This window comes from Siphateles boraxobius, unplaced genomic scaffold (genome assembly GCF_051911475.1).
Source record: "Siphateles boraxobius isolate OS27281-9 unplaced genomic scaffold, OSU_SipBor_1 1, whole genome shotgun sequence".
Lineage (NCBI taxonomy): Eukaryota > Metazoa > Chordata > Actinopteri > Cypriniformes > Leuciscidae > Siphateles > Siphateles boraxobius.
The window spans coordinates 437883-456296 of NW_027508699.1; the positions used below are offsets into that span (position 1 = coordinate 437883).

The 18414-nt window shown below is 38.1% G+C and overlaps 1 protein-coding gene across 1 annotated transcript; it reads left to right on the forward strand.

Annotated features, from left to right (window-relative positions):
• Window positions 1-391: 391 nt before the first annotated feature.
• Window positions 392-13410, forward strand: LOC143747190 (myosin heavy chain, fast skeletal muscle-like). The gene is made up of 41 exons (XM_077239791.1): window positions 392-593; window positions 714-753; window positions 1882-2096; window positions 2189-2332; window positions 2418-2574; window positions 2667-2694; window positions 2864-2966; window positions 3132-3224; window positions 3353-3416; window positions 3510-3608; window positions 3689-3792; window positions 3875-4013; window positions 4240-4358; window positions 4455-4604; window positions 4694-4864; window positions 4957-5257; window positions 5357-5421; window positions 5515-5602; window positions 5731-5848; window positions 5930-6053; window positions 6158-6294; window positions 6383-6638; window positions 6729-6971; window positions 7078-7254; window positions 7348-7493; window positions 7579-7669; window positions 7754-8143; window positions 9339-9465; window positions 9706-9824; window positions 9911-10107; window positions 10191-10374; window positions 10478-10643; window positions 11089-11213; window positions 11334-11642; window positions 11775-11978; window positions 12061-12186; window positions 12275-12445; window positions 12524-12628; window positions 12746-12841; window positions 12947-13078; window positions 13297-13410. Exons 1-41 carry the CDS (start codon window positions 561-563, stop codon window positions 13309-13311), a joined length of 5871 nt encoding a protein of 1956 aa, XP_077095906.1. The 5' UTR covers window positions 392-560; the 3' UTR covers window positions 13312-13410.
• Window positions 13411-18414: the final 5004 nt, after the last annotated feature.

The following is an 18414-nucleotide window of genomic DNA, read 5'->3' on the forward strand; positions in this document are numbered from 1 at the left end:
GGGTTACAGATTGACACCCTTTCTTTTTTCTTTCCTGTCTTTCCTTTTTTGAAAACCAGATGGTCTCTGTGTTTCTCGCGCATCGACTGACTGACTGACTAAACACCGTCCGTCACAGATGATGAGTGAGTGCGCTGCGCTTACTGAGGTAATGCAGGACCAAACTATTTCATACAGATACAGGGGGGTGGTCGGTCAATATGGATGTTTACTTTTTGGTCAATGGGGATATTTAACTTTTATTGGCAAAATAAGTAAAATGAAAGACATCATTCATTTTATTATTATTTGAAATATACTCAATGATGATGGTTTATAGTGTATAATATAATAAATAAATAAAAAATAGTTTTTACTTATTTGTTGGGGCCCCTGTCAGTCAGGGGCCATTGGAATTGTCCTAACTTTCCCCCCCTATACGGTGCCCTTGCCCATGGGTCCAAAAAAAGTGTCAAGAAAGCTCATCATATATCAAAATATATGAGGTTGCCCATGTATAGATTCTGCTTAGTGTGCAAAAGATCAACCTATATAAAAGCCCAGAGGGTAGGCCAGAAGAGATGCGGAGAAGACCTCAGAAGTTTCATCAAGTGGTAAGAGCCTATGCTGACTGTGACTGAAAGGAATTTAACATCATCACTTATGCGTCTGTACTCAAAGTAATTGTGTTTTTATTTATATATACATTTTAATGATTTTTTTTTTAATCCAAGGGTAGTGAACATTTCATCTGGTCTAAGGGACAAAAGGCAAGTGAGTTTAAGATTCAGTGTGTGGATTAGGGTAGATTAAAACAGTTGTTATAGTCTGTATAATAGATGAAAACTGAAGAAGCATGCTGTTTTTAAAAACGTATGTAATTTATTTACAAAGAAATGTGTGTAAAATGTATTAGTACGATGAATTTAAGGAAGGGGTCCCATTGACCCTTTATTTAGGTGCCAAACATAGGCACATATTGTATTTGTTTTTTATTGTGTTGTATTGAATTCTGTTTTTCTTCTTCCACTTTTGAGTCTATGAGAGCCCATAAAACCACATTGTGGGAAAGTTATACAAATTTGGCCCAAATAAAGAGGTCATTCGACACATTTCTGTGCAGACTCAGTTTGTGGAAGAAGAAAAAGAAGCGGGAAAGGGCCAATTGATGATGCTATTATAGAGCGAAACATGAATTTGGCTCTAACTACATAACTGTTGGTCTGATTAAATTCAAAATTGGGATGCAGTGTTGCTATTATAATCCATGATGAAATTTGCATTAATACAAATCATTAAAATGTCTTAACTTTTATCATAAAATATTGAATTAATATAATAATAAAAAAATCTGTCACAGAAATTTCTTAATATTTGTCAGGAAATCTTATGCATCCATTGAGAGGAAAAAACTCAAGTACACTTATCTACAGAAGAGAAAAAACTCTCTTTAGCTCTCTTTGTGAGGATTAGTGAGTGCACACATGCAATGTAATGTCCGTTTCATTCATACTCTTAGCAGGAGGATCCACTCTGTCTGAGAGTCCACGTAAGACTAATAGTCAGCAGTGAATATCTCTGTAGTGTACTGAAACTTCATATATGCCACAATTCATATTGTACTGTATGTGCCGTCCCCTGACACCAGCATTTCAATTTCATCACCAGAAAGACATATTCAATCGACATTTTTGCCATTAATGGCCCCTTACCTGCTTTTGCTTGCTATCTAAATGTTTATCTAGTATTGCTTTATGTGTCTGTATTCACGTGTAAGCCTAAACTTAGGAATATGCCTCTTTCCTAACACAATTCATGTGTTTTATATTTAATGTGTCTTACCTTTGTTGAATATTTATGAAATTTGTTAAGGATAAGTTTATATTTTCTCTCTTTAGTAAGCCGCCACCATGAGTACGGACGCGGAGATGGCCATTTATGGCAAAGCTGCCATTTACCTTCGTAAGCCTGAGAGGGAGAGAATGGAGGCTCAGGCCAGACCATTTGATGCCAAGTCTGCCTGCTTTGTGGCTGATGTCAAAGAGTTGTACCTCAAGGGAACAATCAAGAGCCGAGACGGTGGCAAAGTCACAGTTGTTCTGCTTGATACTAAGGAGGTATATTTGAATTTCCATTTCATGTAGATGCTCATTAAATTACTTATTACATTGTTTTTTTATATCTAATATCTAATTTATCAAATTTATAGGAGAGGGTTGCTAAGGAAGAAGATGTCTACCCAATGAATCCTCCCAAGTATGACAAGATTGAGGACATGGCCATGATGACCCATCTCAATGAAGCCTCTGTGCTGTATAACCTCAAAGAGCGTTATGCTGCGTGGATGATCTACGTAAGTTCTGAAACATTTCAAAAAAGCATTTAAGTTAATTTTTTTCTGTGTTGTTGGAATCTGACCAAGTCTCTGCTCATTTCAGACCTACTCTGGACTCTTCTGCGCAACTGTGAACCCCTACAAGTGGCTCCCAGTGTATGATGCAGAAGTGGTGTCTGCCTACAGAGGCAAAAAGCGTATGGAGGCCCCACCCCACATCTTCTCTGTCTCTGACAACGCCTATCAGTTCATGCAGACTGGTAAAACATTATGGAATTGATTATGGATTAATTAGATGTTGCTGTTAATATAATAAATATTTACCGGATATTTAAAAAATTTCAATCAACAGATAGAGAAAACCAGTCTGTCCTAATCACGTAAGTATTTTCATTTAATTTCAGACCATGACAAAAATAAAAAGTAATACATATGGAAAATTTATGGAGATATTTACAAAATTGACTTTAAGATTAAACATAGATTGAATCTACTTTAAAAAGTTTACATGTCTTTCAATCTTCTGTCTTCTAATCTCTTATAAACCAGTGGAGAATCTGGTGCTGGAAAGACTGTGAACACGAAACGTGTCATCCAGTACTTTGCCACAGTTGCAGTGTCAGGTGTCAAGAAAGAGGCCAGTAAAATAAAGGTACGAGATACAAAACGATGTCATATATATTATTTTAAAAGATGATGATATACATTCATCTCAAAAACTATACGATATGTGAATTTGTGAAATGCCCATAAATTGTGTTTAGTCATGAAATAGAAAAACAATTGAAAATAAATGAAAACCCTTCAAACATCACAGGGCTCTCTTGAGGACCAGATCATTGCTGCCAACCCTCTGCTTGAGTCTTATGGTAATGCCAAGACTGTGAGAAATGACAACTCCTCTCGTTTTGTAAGTTAACCACTGTTTATTTACAGTACAGATGGTCAGTTGTGTTAAATTTTACTGTACATAGCTTTCTATATAGATATTATAATACTTATCATTATTTATGTATTATGCTATTATGATTTAAACAGGGTAAATTCATCAGAATTCATTTCGGCACAACTGGAAAACTGGCTAGTGCTGACATTGAGACATGTAGGTGGACACGATTTCATTGATCCATCCTGAACATTTGTCTTTGTCTGTCACTCTTCAGATGATTGTTACTCAAGTACATTCTCTCAACAGATCTGCTGGAGAAGTCTAGAGTGTCGTTCCAGCTTCCAGATGAGAGAGGCTACCACATCTTCTTCCAGATGATGACCAACCATAAGCCTGAGATTGTTGGTAGGTGCACATATTTAATTCATTCAATGTTTCAGAGAATATTTTAAGATGCTCTGTCATAAATGCTGTTTATTTTACAGAAATGTCGCTCCTCACCACCAACCCATATGACTTCCCCATGTGCAGTCAGGGTCAGATCACAGTGGCCAGCATTGATGATAAAGTTGAGCTGGATGCTACTGATGTGAGTCATTGCAATTTGAATATTGAAATATTAAATTTAAATATAGCAAATCATATATTTTATTATTCTCTGTAATTTACAGGAAGCTATTGACATTCTTGGTTTCTCAAGTGATGAAAAAGTGAGCATCTACAAGTTCACTGGAGCGGTGCTTCATCATGGTAACATGAAGTTCAAGCAGAAGCAGCGTGAGGAGCAGGCTGAGCCTGATGGCACAGAGGGTGAGACTTGTGTTATCCTGGGCTTTAAAATAGTAACCGTAGCATTGACTTTGCTGATAAACCACAGAAAGTGTGTATAAAATGTTTTGTGTAAATATAAACTAGAATTTGCGTGCATATCAATAAATCTAAAAATAAAAGGGAAAGTACCTAGTGCCTGATTTATTATAATTTTACACAAAAGACTCAGAGCAAAGATAATTTATTTTAAAAATGTATTTAACAGAGGCTGACAAAATCGCCTACCTTCTGGGTTTAAACTCTGCTGAAATGCTGAAGGGTTTGTGCTACCCCAGAGTCAAGGTCGGAAATGAGTATGTGACCAAAGGCCAGACCGTGCCACAGGTATAGTAACATTTCCAGCATGCCATGTGTTTAAACAAAAATTCTGGCTAATTATTGCAGAAGCAGAACAAAATATCCACTCTATTCTACTTACAGGTGTACAACTCTGTTAGCGCCTTGGCCAAATCTATCTATGAGAGGATGTTCTTGTGGATGGTCATTCGTATCAACCAGATGTTGGACACAAAACAACAAAGAAATTTCTACATTGGCGTGCTGGATATTGCTGGCTTTGAGATCTTTGATGTAAGATGTGATTCTTTTATCTCTTTTTATGTCAAAATGAATGATATTCAGAAGGTAGTAAATGTTTCTCTAATTTTTTTGTTCTCCAGTACAACAGCATGGAGCAGCTGTGCATCAACTTCACCAATGAGAAACTGCAACAGTTTTTCAACCACACCATGTTTGTGCTGGAGCAAGAGGAGTACAAGAAGGAGGGCATTGTCTGGGAGTTCATTGACTTCGGCATGGACTTGGCTTCTTGCATTGAGCTCATTGAGAAGGTTATCAATGGTTTATGAATTGATTAATTTCCATTGATCCTATTCTCAAAATCTCCTATTTTTGATAATAAACAACATTCTTTTATAAACAGCCCATGGGTATCTTCTCCATCCTTGAAGAGGAGTGCATGTTCCCCAAGGCTTCAGATACTTCCTTCAAGAACAAGCTATATGATCAGCATCTTGGCAAGAACAAAGCTTTCGAGAAACCAAAGCCAGCCAAAGGCAAGGCTGAAGCCCACTTCTCACTGGTTCACTATGCTGGAACTGTGGACTACAATATCACTGGCTGGTTGGATAAGAACAAGGATCCACTGAATGATTCTGTTCTGCTGCTGTACCAGAAGTCTTCTGTCAAACTGCTGGCTACTCTCTACCCACCTGTTGTTGAGGGTAAAGAAAAAATCTATTTAACAAAACTTTGATTCAGTTTTGAACTTTCTTTCTTGTTTTTGCATATACACATGTTCATTTGTATTTTTATCTAAATAGATACTACTAAAAAGGGAGGCAAGAAGAAGGGTGGCTCCATGCAGACTGTGTCTTCCCAGTTCAGGGTATGTATAGAGATGACATCACAGCAATATTGATTTATTTGAGAAAAAAGATAAGAAATACAAAGCATGCCAACCTTTTTCTATTCTCCACAGGAGAACTTGGGCAAACTCATGACCAACTTAAGGTCCACTCACCCTCACTTTGTGCGTTGCCTGATTCCTAATGAGTCCAAGACTCCAGGTAAAGTATATATATATATATATATATATATATATATATATATATATATAAACGTACAGATATTTTGGTTCTCAATATATATGATGAAGTTAATTTACCAAGTTCATGGTGTAAACTGTTTGTTATAGGTCTCATGGAGAACTTCCTGGTTATCCACCAGCTGAGGTGTAACGGTGTTCTGGAGGGTATCAGAATCTGCACAAAGGGCTTCCCCAGCAGAATCCAATATGGTGACTTTAAGCAGAGGTAAATGGGACCACATGAAATAAGATTTCCTAGGAGGCTCCTAATTAAAAGATATGAAGTATTTTGATACATTATCCACAGATACAAGGTGCTGAATGCCGGTGTTATCCCAGACGGACAGTTTATGGATAACAAGAAGGCCAGTGAGAAACTCCTGGGATCCATCGACATTAATCATGATGACTACAGATTTGGACATACAAAGGTTCATATTTAGCTTTACAAATTTCAAAGATTTAGTGATCATGGTAATTTAGCTTATACAGTTTAAACCAATATATTTTGATTTACTGTTTTACATAAATTCAGGTGTTCTTCAAAGCTGGTCTTCTGGGTGTTCTTGAGGAGATGCGTGATGAGAAACTGGCTGCTCTGGTCACAATGACTCAGGCTCTCTGTCGTGGTTTCCTGATGAGGAGGGAGTATGTGAAAATGATGGAGAGGAGGTGACTATTGTCATGAGTAAAGATGACGTCAATGATAACTGTGCAAACTTAATTATGATTATGTCATTTAATGATAAATCATTCACAGGGAGTCGATTTACACCATCCAATACAACATCCGTTCATTCATGAATGTCAAACACTGGCCATGGATGAAGGTTTATTACAAGATTAAGCCTCTGCTTCAGAGTGCAGAGACTGAGAAGGAGCTGGCAAACATGAAAGAAGACTTTGTAAAATGCAAAGAGGCTTTGGTTAAGGCTGAAGCCAAAAAGAAGGAGCTTGAAGAGAAGATGGTAGCACTGCTGCAAGAGAAAAATGATCTGCTGCTGCAAGTAGCAGCTGTGAGTATATTTTATAATTAACTGAATACTGGCTCCATTAAAAATGAGCAAGGTTGTTTCCAATGAAATAGCAATCTATTTTACTAACAGGAATCCGAGGGTCTCTCAGATGCTGAGGAGAGGTGTGAGGGTCTGATTAAAAGCAAAATCCAGCTTGAAGCTAAACTCAAGGAGACAACTGAGAGACTGGAGGATGAGGAAGAAATCAATGCTGAACTGACAGCCAAGAAGAGGAAACTGGAGGATGAGTGCTCTGAGCTGAAGAAAGACATTGATGACCTGGAGCTCACCTTGGCTAAAGTGGAGAAGGAGAAACATGCCACTGAGAATAAGGTTAGAGATTGATTTGGTTTAAGATTAGATTTAATCTCTGTCTTATATATTGATGTAGAATATGAATTGTAATATTTAAGCTTATTTGGAACAAAAAATCATACAGGTCAAGAACTTGACTGAGGAAATGTCAGCTCAGGATGAGAGCATTGCTAAGCTTACGAAAGAGAAGAAAGCCCTCCAAGAGTCACATCAGCAGACACTGGATGATCTTCAGGCCGAGGAGGACAAAGTCAACTCCCTGACCAAATCCAAGACAAAGCTTGAGCAGCAAGTTGATGATGTGAGTTAATTATGTAAATGAATTATATTAATTAATCAAATCAACTGTTTTTTTCTGTAAATATTTGTTATATATATTTGTTATATCCTGTAGCTTGAGGGTTCCCTTGAACAAGAGAAGAAGCTCCGTATGGACCTGGAGAGAGCTAAGAGAAAGCTTGAAGGAGACCTGAAATTATCCCAAGAATCCATCATGGACCTGGAGAATGACAAGCAGCAATCTGATGAGAAAATAAAAAAGTAATTAAAGCAGCAAATCTTTTAAAAACATTGAAATCTTTTATTGTTGTGTTTCTTTTTTTTACAACTACTTATTGTTGAACAGGAAAGACTTTGAAACAAGTCAGCTGCTCAGCAAGATTGAAGATGAACAATCTCTAGGTGCTCAACTCCAGAAGAAAATCAAGGAGCTTCAGGTATTTTGAGATTTTTTCAAACATTACATCATTATGATACAAATGCAGATCACCAAAAATCTAATTAAATACTTTCCACCATAGGCTCGCATTGAGGAACTTGAGGAAGAGATTGAGGCTGAGCGCGCTGCTCGTGCCAAGGTTGAGAAGCAGAGAGCTGATCTCTCCAGGGAACTTGAGGAGATCAGTGAGAGGCTTGAGGAGGCTGGAGGAGCCACTTCTGCTCAGATAGAGATGAATAAGAAGCGTGAAGCTGAATTCCAGAAGCTGCGTCGTGATCTTGAAGAGTCCACCCTCCAGCATGAAGCTACTGCTGCTGCCCTCCGCAAGAAGCAGGCAGACAGTGTGGCCGAGCTGGGAGAGCAAATCGACAACCTGCAGCGTGTCAAGCAGAAGCTCGAGAAAGAGAAGAGCGAATTCAAAATGGAGATTGATGATCTTTCCAGCAACATGGAAGCTGTTGCCAAAGCAAAGGTTGGGAAATATTCTAAAGAATATATGTGACCCATACTGGCAAAATGAGTTGAAATAAGCATGGGCTAATTACGAGCTACAGGCCAATTTTGGTTGAATTTCATCTAGCGATCCCAATGCTCTGAATAGTAATTAAACATCTAAAATGAGTCTTTATTTTTACATTATCTGAGAGGTGTACCTTCCTAAATCTTTCCTTTGTTTTAATAATCCATGTAAAATTTTAATTTTTCTTGGCTCGCTTCTCAACCACTGGTGCTTCCCCTCAGCACAAGTTTTAATATTCATAGCGAATTCTCAATGGCATAAGTCGGAACCAATTAAATATGATTTTAAAACTCATGCTGATGTAAACAAAACAATCTTACTCGCACTGACTGACAGATCAACACAAAGCACAAAGTGCGCACAAAGACGCCTCTCAGACAGCACACAATCCCGATATACACATGTACACAGAATTACAATATTTCAAAATATCTGTCTTGGCAAATATTCAAATATTCAATATCTGTTATGCCTTAAGTGAACGTTTGGTTAACTGTTGGGGAAAAACATCCATTATATTAGATACGTGCATTAGAGATGCGCGGATGGGCTATTATTTCATCCGCAATCGCATCACAAAACTCATCATCCGTCCGCCATCCATCCGCACCAACGTTTTTGACCAATTTTCAAAACCGCACCCACCCCCCATCCACTAATTGGGCGATACAAGGTGCTGCTGATGACAGCCGCGAGACTAGAAATCGCCCGCCACCCGCCCGAATTTAATTAAAATATTTTTTTCCGTCTCGTCAGCGGTTTATCTGCGGAGTCCGCGGCTGTAACCGCCAACCGCGCATCTCTAACGTGCATTACAGTAGGTCTCAATATACAGGCTGCTGTCTCATAATTGTTAATCAAACAATTGTGGTATTATTTGAATCCTTAAGAAAACTTTAACTAGATTTTTCTCAAAATGTATTTTGCTGACTCTATTGACTTCAAATAGGTGTAGCGCAGTCCTTTTTTTGTCTGATTCCAACAAATCATATATCATCATACATGAAGGTTTTTTTAATAACAATTAAAGTAAATAACAATAACTCATTTTTGAAAATGTGCTCATTGTGACTCATTTTACCAGCACGGGTCACATACAACAAGTCTTGAAGTTCCTTCAAATATCTAATGACTTTTGTATTTGCAGGGCAATCTTGAGAAGATCTGCCGCACACTTGAGGACCAACTTAGTGAAATTAAGTCCAAGAATGACGAGAACATTCGTCAGTTAAATGATCTCAGTACTCAAAGTGCAAGATTTCAAACTGAAAATGGTAACTCATGAACAAATTAATATTATATCAAAGTAATTAATGTCAATAAATAACAATAATTATCAAGAATAATCAATAATAATTATCAACTAAAATTAATCAAAAATAATTTTGTATTAAGATTATTCAGCTGTACATTTCTGGCTGTAACACTGATAAAATCTTACATCCATTTGTTTTGAAATAAACTGATAGAGACACAGTAAAGTCTGACACTAATGAATCTAAATCTATATACAGGTGAGCTTGGCCGTCAGCTGGAGGAGAAGGAGGCTCTGGTTTCTCAGCTCACCAGAGGCAAACAAGCTTTCACTCAGCAAATTGAGGAGCTTAAGAGGCTTATTGAAGAGGAGGTTAAGGTAATACAGCATAATCAATTCATGCACATACTTGTCATTTGCTTTACTGTAGAGACAAGCTAATATCATGCGACTTTGTCCCTTAGGCTAAGAACGCACTGGCCCATGCTGTGCAATCAGCCCGTCATGACTGCGACCTGCTCCGTGAGCAGTTCGAGGAAGAACAGGAGGCAAAGGCTGAGCTGCAGCGGGGAATGTCAAAGGCCAACAGTGAGGTTGCTCAGTGGAGAACCAAATATGAAACTGATGCCATCCAGCGCACTGAGGAGCTTGAAGAGTCCAAGTATGTATATTATTGTATAATATTCCCAGTTCTTACAGCTATTTTATAGATTAGAATTCAAAATAATGTGTATTACTTAACAGGAAGAAGCTGGCTCAGCGTCTGCAAGAGGCAGAGGAACAAGTTGAGGCAGTGAACTCTAAATGTGCATCTCTGGAGAAGACCAAACAGAGACTCCAGGGTGAGGTGGAGGACCTCATGATTGATGTGGAGAGAGCCAATGGTTTGGCTGCTAACCTTGACAAGAAACAGAGGAACTTTGACAAGGTAACAATTTTAGTCATATTATATTCTCTTTCTAAAGTATTGCTGGAATGGGCTGTGTTCAACATGTTTTAAACAAACCAATCCTAAAATATCTCCACCAAAGGTCCTGGCAGAATGGAAGCAGAAATATGAGGAAGGTCAGGCAGAGCTGGAAGGTGCCCAGAAAGAGGCTCGTTCACTCAGCACTGAACTGTTCAAGATGAAGAACTCCTATGAGGAGAGCCTGGATCAGCTGGAGACCCTCAAGAGAGAGAACAAGAATCTGCAGCGTAAGAATGAAACTGTTAAATTAAAAAAAACTTAAAGCGATTGTTCACCCAAAATTAAAATTCTTTTAATAATTACTGACCCTCATGTCGTTCCAAACACGTGAGACTTTTGTCCATCTTCCGAACACAAATGAAGATCTTTTTGATGAAATCTGAGAGCTCAATTCATATGGATTAGTTTTATGATCTCTTTATAACCTTTTTGAAGCTTCAAATAATCAATTTTGTAGCTGTCTATGGAGGTACAGAAAGCTTTCAAATTTCATCAAAAAAATCTGCATTTTTGTAATGACATGAGGGTGAGTAATTATTTAATGATAACTTTTTCATTTTTGGGTGAACTTTCCCTTTAAATGTTCTAATTCTCAGTGAGCATTAAAAAACAAAGCACATATAATTAATGAATGTGCATTATGATAAATACTATATGTGTTTCTCTCTATAGAGGAAATTTCAGATCTGACAGAGCAGTTAGGTGAGACTGGTAAGAGCATCCATGAGCTGGAAAAGGCCAAGAAGGCAGTGGAGACTGAGAAGTCAGAGATTCAGACTGCCCTGGAGGAGGCTGAAGTGAGTATCTGAAGATCGATATGGAATTCTTGCTAGAACCATCATACTGTGTTGTTGTATTCATCAATACACTGTGTGTATTTTCATTCTTATATTTAAATGTTGTTTTATTTTTCGTAGGGTACACTGGAGCATGAGGAGTCCAAGATTCTTCGTGTCCAGCTTGAGCTAAACCAGATCAAGGGAGAGGTTGACAGGAAGCTTGCAGAGAAGGATGAGGAGATAGAGCAGATCAAGAGGAACAGTCAGAGAGTCATTGAATCCATGCAGGGCACTCTGGACTCTGAAGTCAGGAGCAGGAATGATGCCCTGAGAATCAAGAAGAAGATGGAGGGAGATCTTAATGAGATGGAGATTCAGCTGAGCCACTCTAATCGCCAGGCTGCTGAGGCCCAGAAACAGCTCAGGAATGTTCAGGGACAACTCAAGGTATGCATAGGAATTCTTCTTTTTGACTTTGGGGTGTATTCATATATATTTTTTTAATAATCTAACATATGGTAAGTACAGCCTGGCAGAAACCACATCAAAAGCTCATTATAAAGCTATTTTTATGTTCAGGATGCCCAACTGCACCTTGATGATGCCCAGAGAGGACAGGAAGACATGAAGGAGCAGGTGGCCATGGTGGAGCGCAGAAACACTCTAATGCAGTCTGAGATTGAGGAGCTGAGAGTTGCTCTGGAGCAGACAGAGAGAGGCCGCAAAGTGGCTGAACAAGAGCTGATGGATATCAGTGAGCGTGTTGGGCTGCTGCACTCTCAGGTAAGGCCATATTGTTTCCCTGAAATTAAGGGAACTGATAGCATTATTCAAAATACTCAAACTTTTGCTTTCCATTTTGTAGAACACAAGTCTCCTAAACACCAAGAAGAAGCTTGAGGCTGACCTTGTTCATGTCCAGAGTGAAGTTGATGACACTGTACAGGAAGCCAGAAATGCAGAGGAGAAAGCCAAGAAGGCCATCACTGATGTGAGCGACAGTAGCTGCCAAATGTTTCAAAAGACACTTGAATACTTAAAAAATGTGGATCTAATGACTTTCTGTATTAATGCAAAAGGCTGCAATGATGGCAGAAGAGCTGAAGAAGGAGCAGGACACCAGTTCTCACCTTGAGAGGATGAAGAAAAATCTAGAAGTCACAGTGAAGGACCTGCAGCACCGTCTGGATGAGGCTGAGAATCTGGCCATGAAAGGAGGAAAGAAACAGCTCCAGAAGTTGGAGTCCAGAGTAAGCCTCTTTATAGTTATGATATGAGCAAAGTGAAGTTGTATTATGATGTTTGGATAAAAATAATATTTTCTTTAGGTCCGTGAGCTTGAGGCTGAAGTCGAAGCTGAGCAGAGACGTGGAGCTGAGGCTGTTAAAGGTGTCCGCAAATATGAGAGGAGAGTGAAAGAGCTCACTTATCAGGTATGACCCCCAGAAGTTTGTTCAGAGAAAATAGTCTGTGTAATAGTGTATGTACTACCAATGCCTATTTTTAGTGAATGATCAATGCTTAGTCGTTTAAATATGTATTTTTTGAAGACTGACGAGGACAAGAAGAACATCACCAGACTCCAGGATCTGGTGGACAAACTGCAGCTGAAGGTCAAAGTCTACAAGAGGCAGTCTGAAGAGGCGGTATGTAAAATCAAATTGAACATTTTGAAAAAAAAATGTTTATTTATATTGGAAAGGTAATTTGATGAAACATGATACATGAACCATTTAAAAAAAAACATTTAGGAGGAGCAAGCCAATGGTCACCTGTCCAAGTTGAGGAAGGTGCAGCATGAGCTTGAGGAGGCTGAGGAGCGTGCTGATATTTCCGAGTCTCAGGTCAACAAGCTCAGACTTAAGAGCCGTGATTCTGGAAAGGTTAGGCGAAGTAGATGATTTTTTTCCATATTATTTATTCAACTTGTTTATCCAAATGCATGAACTACCTTACAGCAGATGTAATGGAACTATAATAATTGCATTATGCTGATTTACATATCCTGTATGACATCTGCACATCTGTAATCTCTTCATTATGTAAAGTTAAGTACATTTTTGTTAATAAAACTAATGTTTGCCTCTTCCTTCTTTCCCAGGCCAAAGAAGAATGATTCTTTAACACTTGAAAGGAGCATTTACTGGAGTCATACAATATGAATGTTAATTGTAAAAGTACCTTTCTTAATAAACTTGTTTATTTCAGCCAATAATTTGCCTTTGGGATTTTTCAACAAGATACACTATTACACCACTAATATCTGATCTATATGATTACATTCAATCTTATTATACACATCATAAGAATGCTGAGTATCAAGAGTGTCTTGAATCAAATTTGAACTTTTAAAGGTTCCATAAAAGTTGAAAAGGTTTCATAAAATGTAATTCTCATGTTTATTGAATGCAATTTAGACCAAACTATCTAAATAATAATAATAACAACACACTTTATTTTATATAGCAGCTTCTCAAGGCACTTTACACAATAAAAATACAAAGAGAAGAAATTAATAAGATAAAAGCACAAATCTCTGGCATGAGTAATGATGACAACAAATTGCCATTTGAAAATAAACTGAAACAGGACCTCGAGAAACTCACAGATTGGGTCAGACAACAAAAGATCAAGAAATTTAAGAGAGATGAAAACGACTATAAAAATGACAGCGTGTACAAGTGGACTAGACCTAACCACAGAGATAGACAAAGACAGAGATCTGTGTCCTTCAATTTTACTACTAGTGATGAAGAATCCACTTCGATCTCTAACATGTCTTCACCAGCTACTTCCACCACGTCTGATTTTTTGGACGTAAGACCCAAACACATCAAACCCAACATAAAAAGAAGAAAACAAGGAGAGGCAGAAAACGGTCAAGGACAAAGACAGCAACCGAGACAACAACCATGAATTCTCAGGGACCGGAACAAGAACAGACGGTAATTAACCTATCAAAAACATCTCTTACCCCTGACCAAGTGAGTGTGTTGTCTAAAGGACTTTCCTTCTCTCCCACTTACCATACCAATGCGTTTAACACCAAGGTGGATCTATTTAGATTCTACCGAAGCCTTCACCTTAAAGTTTGGTATCATCAATATAATCAGAGAAATGACTGCACAGAACAAAGAGCTTCTTTTAGACCAAAATCATATTTCATGCCTCCAGTCTCGAATGTGACTTTGACTGCTTTTACAAAGAAGGTGGATTATGATATTGAAAGTCTATTCTTAGCATCAAATAAAATAAGTAGGGAAAACTTGACCAAATCCCAGAAATCTGCAATAGATCATTTAACAAAGAATGAGTCGTTAATCATAAAACCTGCTGATAAAGGAGGAGCAGTGGTAATAATGGACAGAGACAAATATGTTGAAGAAGCCTTGCGACAACTTAATAATCAAGATTACTATCAACGGTTGCGGTCCAATCCAATAGACGACACAAGAGATCAATTAAAAGTTTTGTTGCTCACGGCTAAGGATGCTGGATGGATTTCTAAACAGGAGCATGATTTCCTCCTATGTCAACATCCTAGAATACCTACTTTCTACATGCTCCCGAAGATCCATAAGTCTCTTTTAATCTCCTCCAGGCAGGCCTATCATATCGTCCAATGGGTCCCTTACAGAACCAGCTTCACAATTTATAGACTTTCATATTAAGCCATTGGTTCAACGACTTCCTTCCTATAAACAGGATACCACTCATGTGTTGAAGGCATTAAACGATATGAAAGTTCCTGATGACTGTTTCCTAGTCACATTGGATGTGGAATCTCTTTATACAAATATTGCTCACAATGATGGACTAAAAGCTTTACAACATTTCCTGACCAATGGACCTACAGACTCTTTGCCTCCCTCCGAGTTCATCGTTCAGCTTACCGAATGGACACTTAAGAACAATGTTTTCCTTTTCCAGGACCAAATGTATATTCAAGTTCCGGGCACTGCGATGGGTGCATGTTTTGCCCCTAACTATGCTAACCTTTTTTTAGGTTTGTGGGAGAGTGATCTCGTCTATCCACACAGGTATATTGACAAGATTAAATGGTTGGGGAGGTATATTGATGATATTCTTTTGGTTTGGGGAGATTCTTTTGATGAATTGTTACAATTTTATGAGTACTTGAACAATAATGATAGGAATATAAAATTGTGTATGGAACATTCCAAAATGACTATTAACTTCTGAGATCTAACCATTTCTATTGGTAAACACGGGAAACTCCACACTACTGTATATCGCAAAACAACTGATAGGAACACCATGTTAAAAGCAGATAGTTTCTATCCAAATTGGCTAAAGAATAACATACCTTTTGGCCAGTTTCAACGTCTTAGACGGATTTGTGATACAGATAACGAATATGAAGTGCAAGCTAAAATTCTGTCCAACCGATTTTTAGAAAGGGGCTATCATACAGAAATTATACAAAATGCTTATAAGAAAGCCCAGGCCATCTCTAGACCAGAGTTATTCCAGAAGAAGAAAAAACCATCCGCTTTACAAAATCAGGCCTATTTTGTGACACAATATAGCTCCTTGGCCAATTCCATAAAAAGAATTATATATTCTAATTGGAATCTTATTAAGAGTGATCCTGTTCTTAGAGAAGTATTTTCTGCATCTCCAAAAATAAGTTTCAAGAGGGCTCCAACTCTACGAGATAGGCTAGTATCTAGCCATCTTCCTGCCGAAAAATGGACCACTTGGCTTAACACACATTTAAAAGGAGTTTACAAATGTGGGTCTTGTAATCATTGCTCTAATATTAAAGTATGTAAAGAATTCTTTCATTTTAAGACAGATAAAAAGTATGACATAAAGACATTCATTAATTGCAATACCACTTTCGTGATATATAGGTTATCATGCATATGTGGATGCTTTTATGTAGGCCGGACCAAGAGACGTCTTAAAGACAGAGTATCTGAGCATAAGAATGCCATTAGAAAAGCCAATTTAGATTATCCTATGGCAAAACACTTCCAAAACGTGCACAATAACAACCCAGAAGGTCTAATGGTTGAGGGTTTAGAATCAATCAAAAAGAGTATTCGGGGTGGTGACCGATTAAAATTACTTCTACAGAGAGAAACATTTTATATATATGAATTACAGGCCACAGTATATCCTGGTTTAAATGAAGAAATAGATTTCAGCCCTTTTCTGTGATGTTATTTTTTTTTTTGTACTACCTCCTAGTGGACCTTCTCTGTATGTGCAGGCTATTTGTCAATCAGGTGTTCCCAATTAGCATCTATAAATGAGGAAATTGTTTGTTCGGAAAAAATATACCCTGAAGAAGGCTGGTTGTGCCGCTACGCGTGGGTTGTATTTTCCCCCACATGTTTTAATAATTTTTTTAAAATTATCTACATAGCTGTAAGTGTAGTGGCAGATTTAAGGGGTCTGGTTCAAGTCTGCAGATTTCAAAGTTCTCTAACTCAGGTCTCAAAGAAAATCTTTCAGAGTCGAAGTTCCAGGTCTCAGAAGAAGTAACTTTATTGAGCAATTCAACAAAGCGAGATGCCAGCTGGCCATCTGACTTTACAGTGGTCAACATTCAGGTCTTATACCTTTTTCTTATCGCAAGGTACACAATGGGCATCTGTATTGTTATCTTTTTACACAATGGGCATCTGTATTGTCGTATCTCGCCATCATTAAAAACATCTCCCTAGAGCTTCCTCTATTGGTGGAACATCTTAAACATTTTATTAATGTTTCTCTTCCAGTGCTTCCCAACACCTGCATCTCTCCTACAATGTTTTTTGGGTACTTTTCCATTCTCTTATCTCTGTGACCCAGTTTTCTGTGACCTATTTTTCTGCTTGGCATTACAGCATTTAGACTTGTGCACGAGACAGAGGAGATTCCCCAACACATCCCCCCTTTTGGACTAATTCTAGTCCCAACTTCTCAATGTTCTTACCCAGAATGTATCTTCATGAGCAAGCCTCTCTTCACCAGTCTAGCAAACATGGTCAATATAGACCATCTATATAGACATGTTCTATCAATAGGCTTTTTGTCACAAAGGTACACTCTGGAGGAATAGTGAGACCAAACATCTCCACCCCCTATTGTCTGGAGTGGAGTAAAAGATCTCACCTTCCTGTCAGACCATCACTTTATAGGTTTAGGTTTTACTTCAAACATTCAGTATAATCAACATACAGCAAGATAAAGATAAAATAAAATTCTGCATCAAAATTTATAGACAAGACAAGTAGTTTGTTTAGGCATGGTTTGTAAGGAATTACAAACCTGCGCACATATATTCAAACGCACATAACTATAGATTCAATTCTTAATGCGTATGTGAACGCCATCAGCGTCTATCACAGGTTCACGTTTAAAGTCTGTTTAGAGAGAACGGGGTCGTCTTAGCGGCCCCTGATTTAATAACCAATGATCATTTAGACGGAAGTGAATCAATCAAAACTAACTTTAGCTGGAAAAAACATTTTTCAAGAACCACTATAAAACCAAACCAATCTCTGTTACCTTAAATTATATGTTTATCTCTGTAAAGCTGCTTTGAAACAATCTACATTGTTAAAAGCGCTATATAAATGAGGATGACTTGACTTGACTTGACAGCAGTGTATAAATTTGAAGTCAGGATCTGTCCCACGATGCAAGAGGAACTACGCAGGCGCTTCTGGTGGCCTGGAGAGCTATCTAGGTTGCTCCATCATTGCCAGAGGTACCCTGGTGCTGCCTAGGCCTCTATCTGGTGTTGCAGCAGACAGCGGGTTTTTAAACCACCAGTTGAGTCTGCCCTTGTCGGTTCAACATTGGATGACCGCGCTTGCTATTAATTTCTCTTTTGCACCATATATACATGTTACAGTAGTCTTATTCATGTAATGTCTAGTCTTCTAAGCTTGTTTCAGTAATGTATCAAAAATATAAAAGTTAAAAAAGCTAATAAAGTGATTTAAGAATAATAAAAACATTCTTATCGTTCCCTTTGTATCTGGTTGCATTACCTCGTAGCACGGACAATGACCTGCTTCAAACCTTCTGTCGTCCCCTCTCACTCACATATTCATAATTGTGAACAATTAGTGTGATTTTATGTAAAAATATTCTCAGTATGATTATAAGTGTAAAATATATTCAGAAGGTGGTTGTAACGATGGTTCAGTGTGTGGGTGGATGGAAGAAGACAAGGGTCGGCGTGACTGGGACTCGTACA

What these genes read in the sequence shown, in the direction of transcription:
- LOC143747190 (XM_077239791.1), top strand. Translation starts at nt 561, where the DNA reads ATGCGGAGAAGACCTCAGAAGTTTCATCAAGTG. An exon ending in AAGCTGTTGCCAAAGCAAAG is followed by an intron (nt 8,144 to 9,338) that starts GTTGGGAAATAT and finishes TTGTATTTGCAG; the next exon opens with GGCAATCTTGAGAAGATCTG. An exon ending in TTATTGAAGAGGAGGTTAAG is followed by an intron (nt 9,825 to 9,910) that starts GTAATACAGCAT and finishes TTTGTCCCTTAG; the next exon opens with GCTAAGAACGCACTGGCCCA.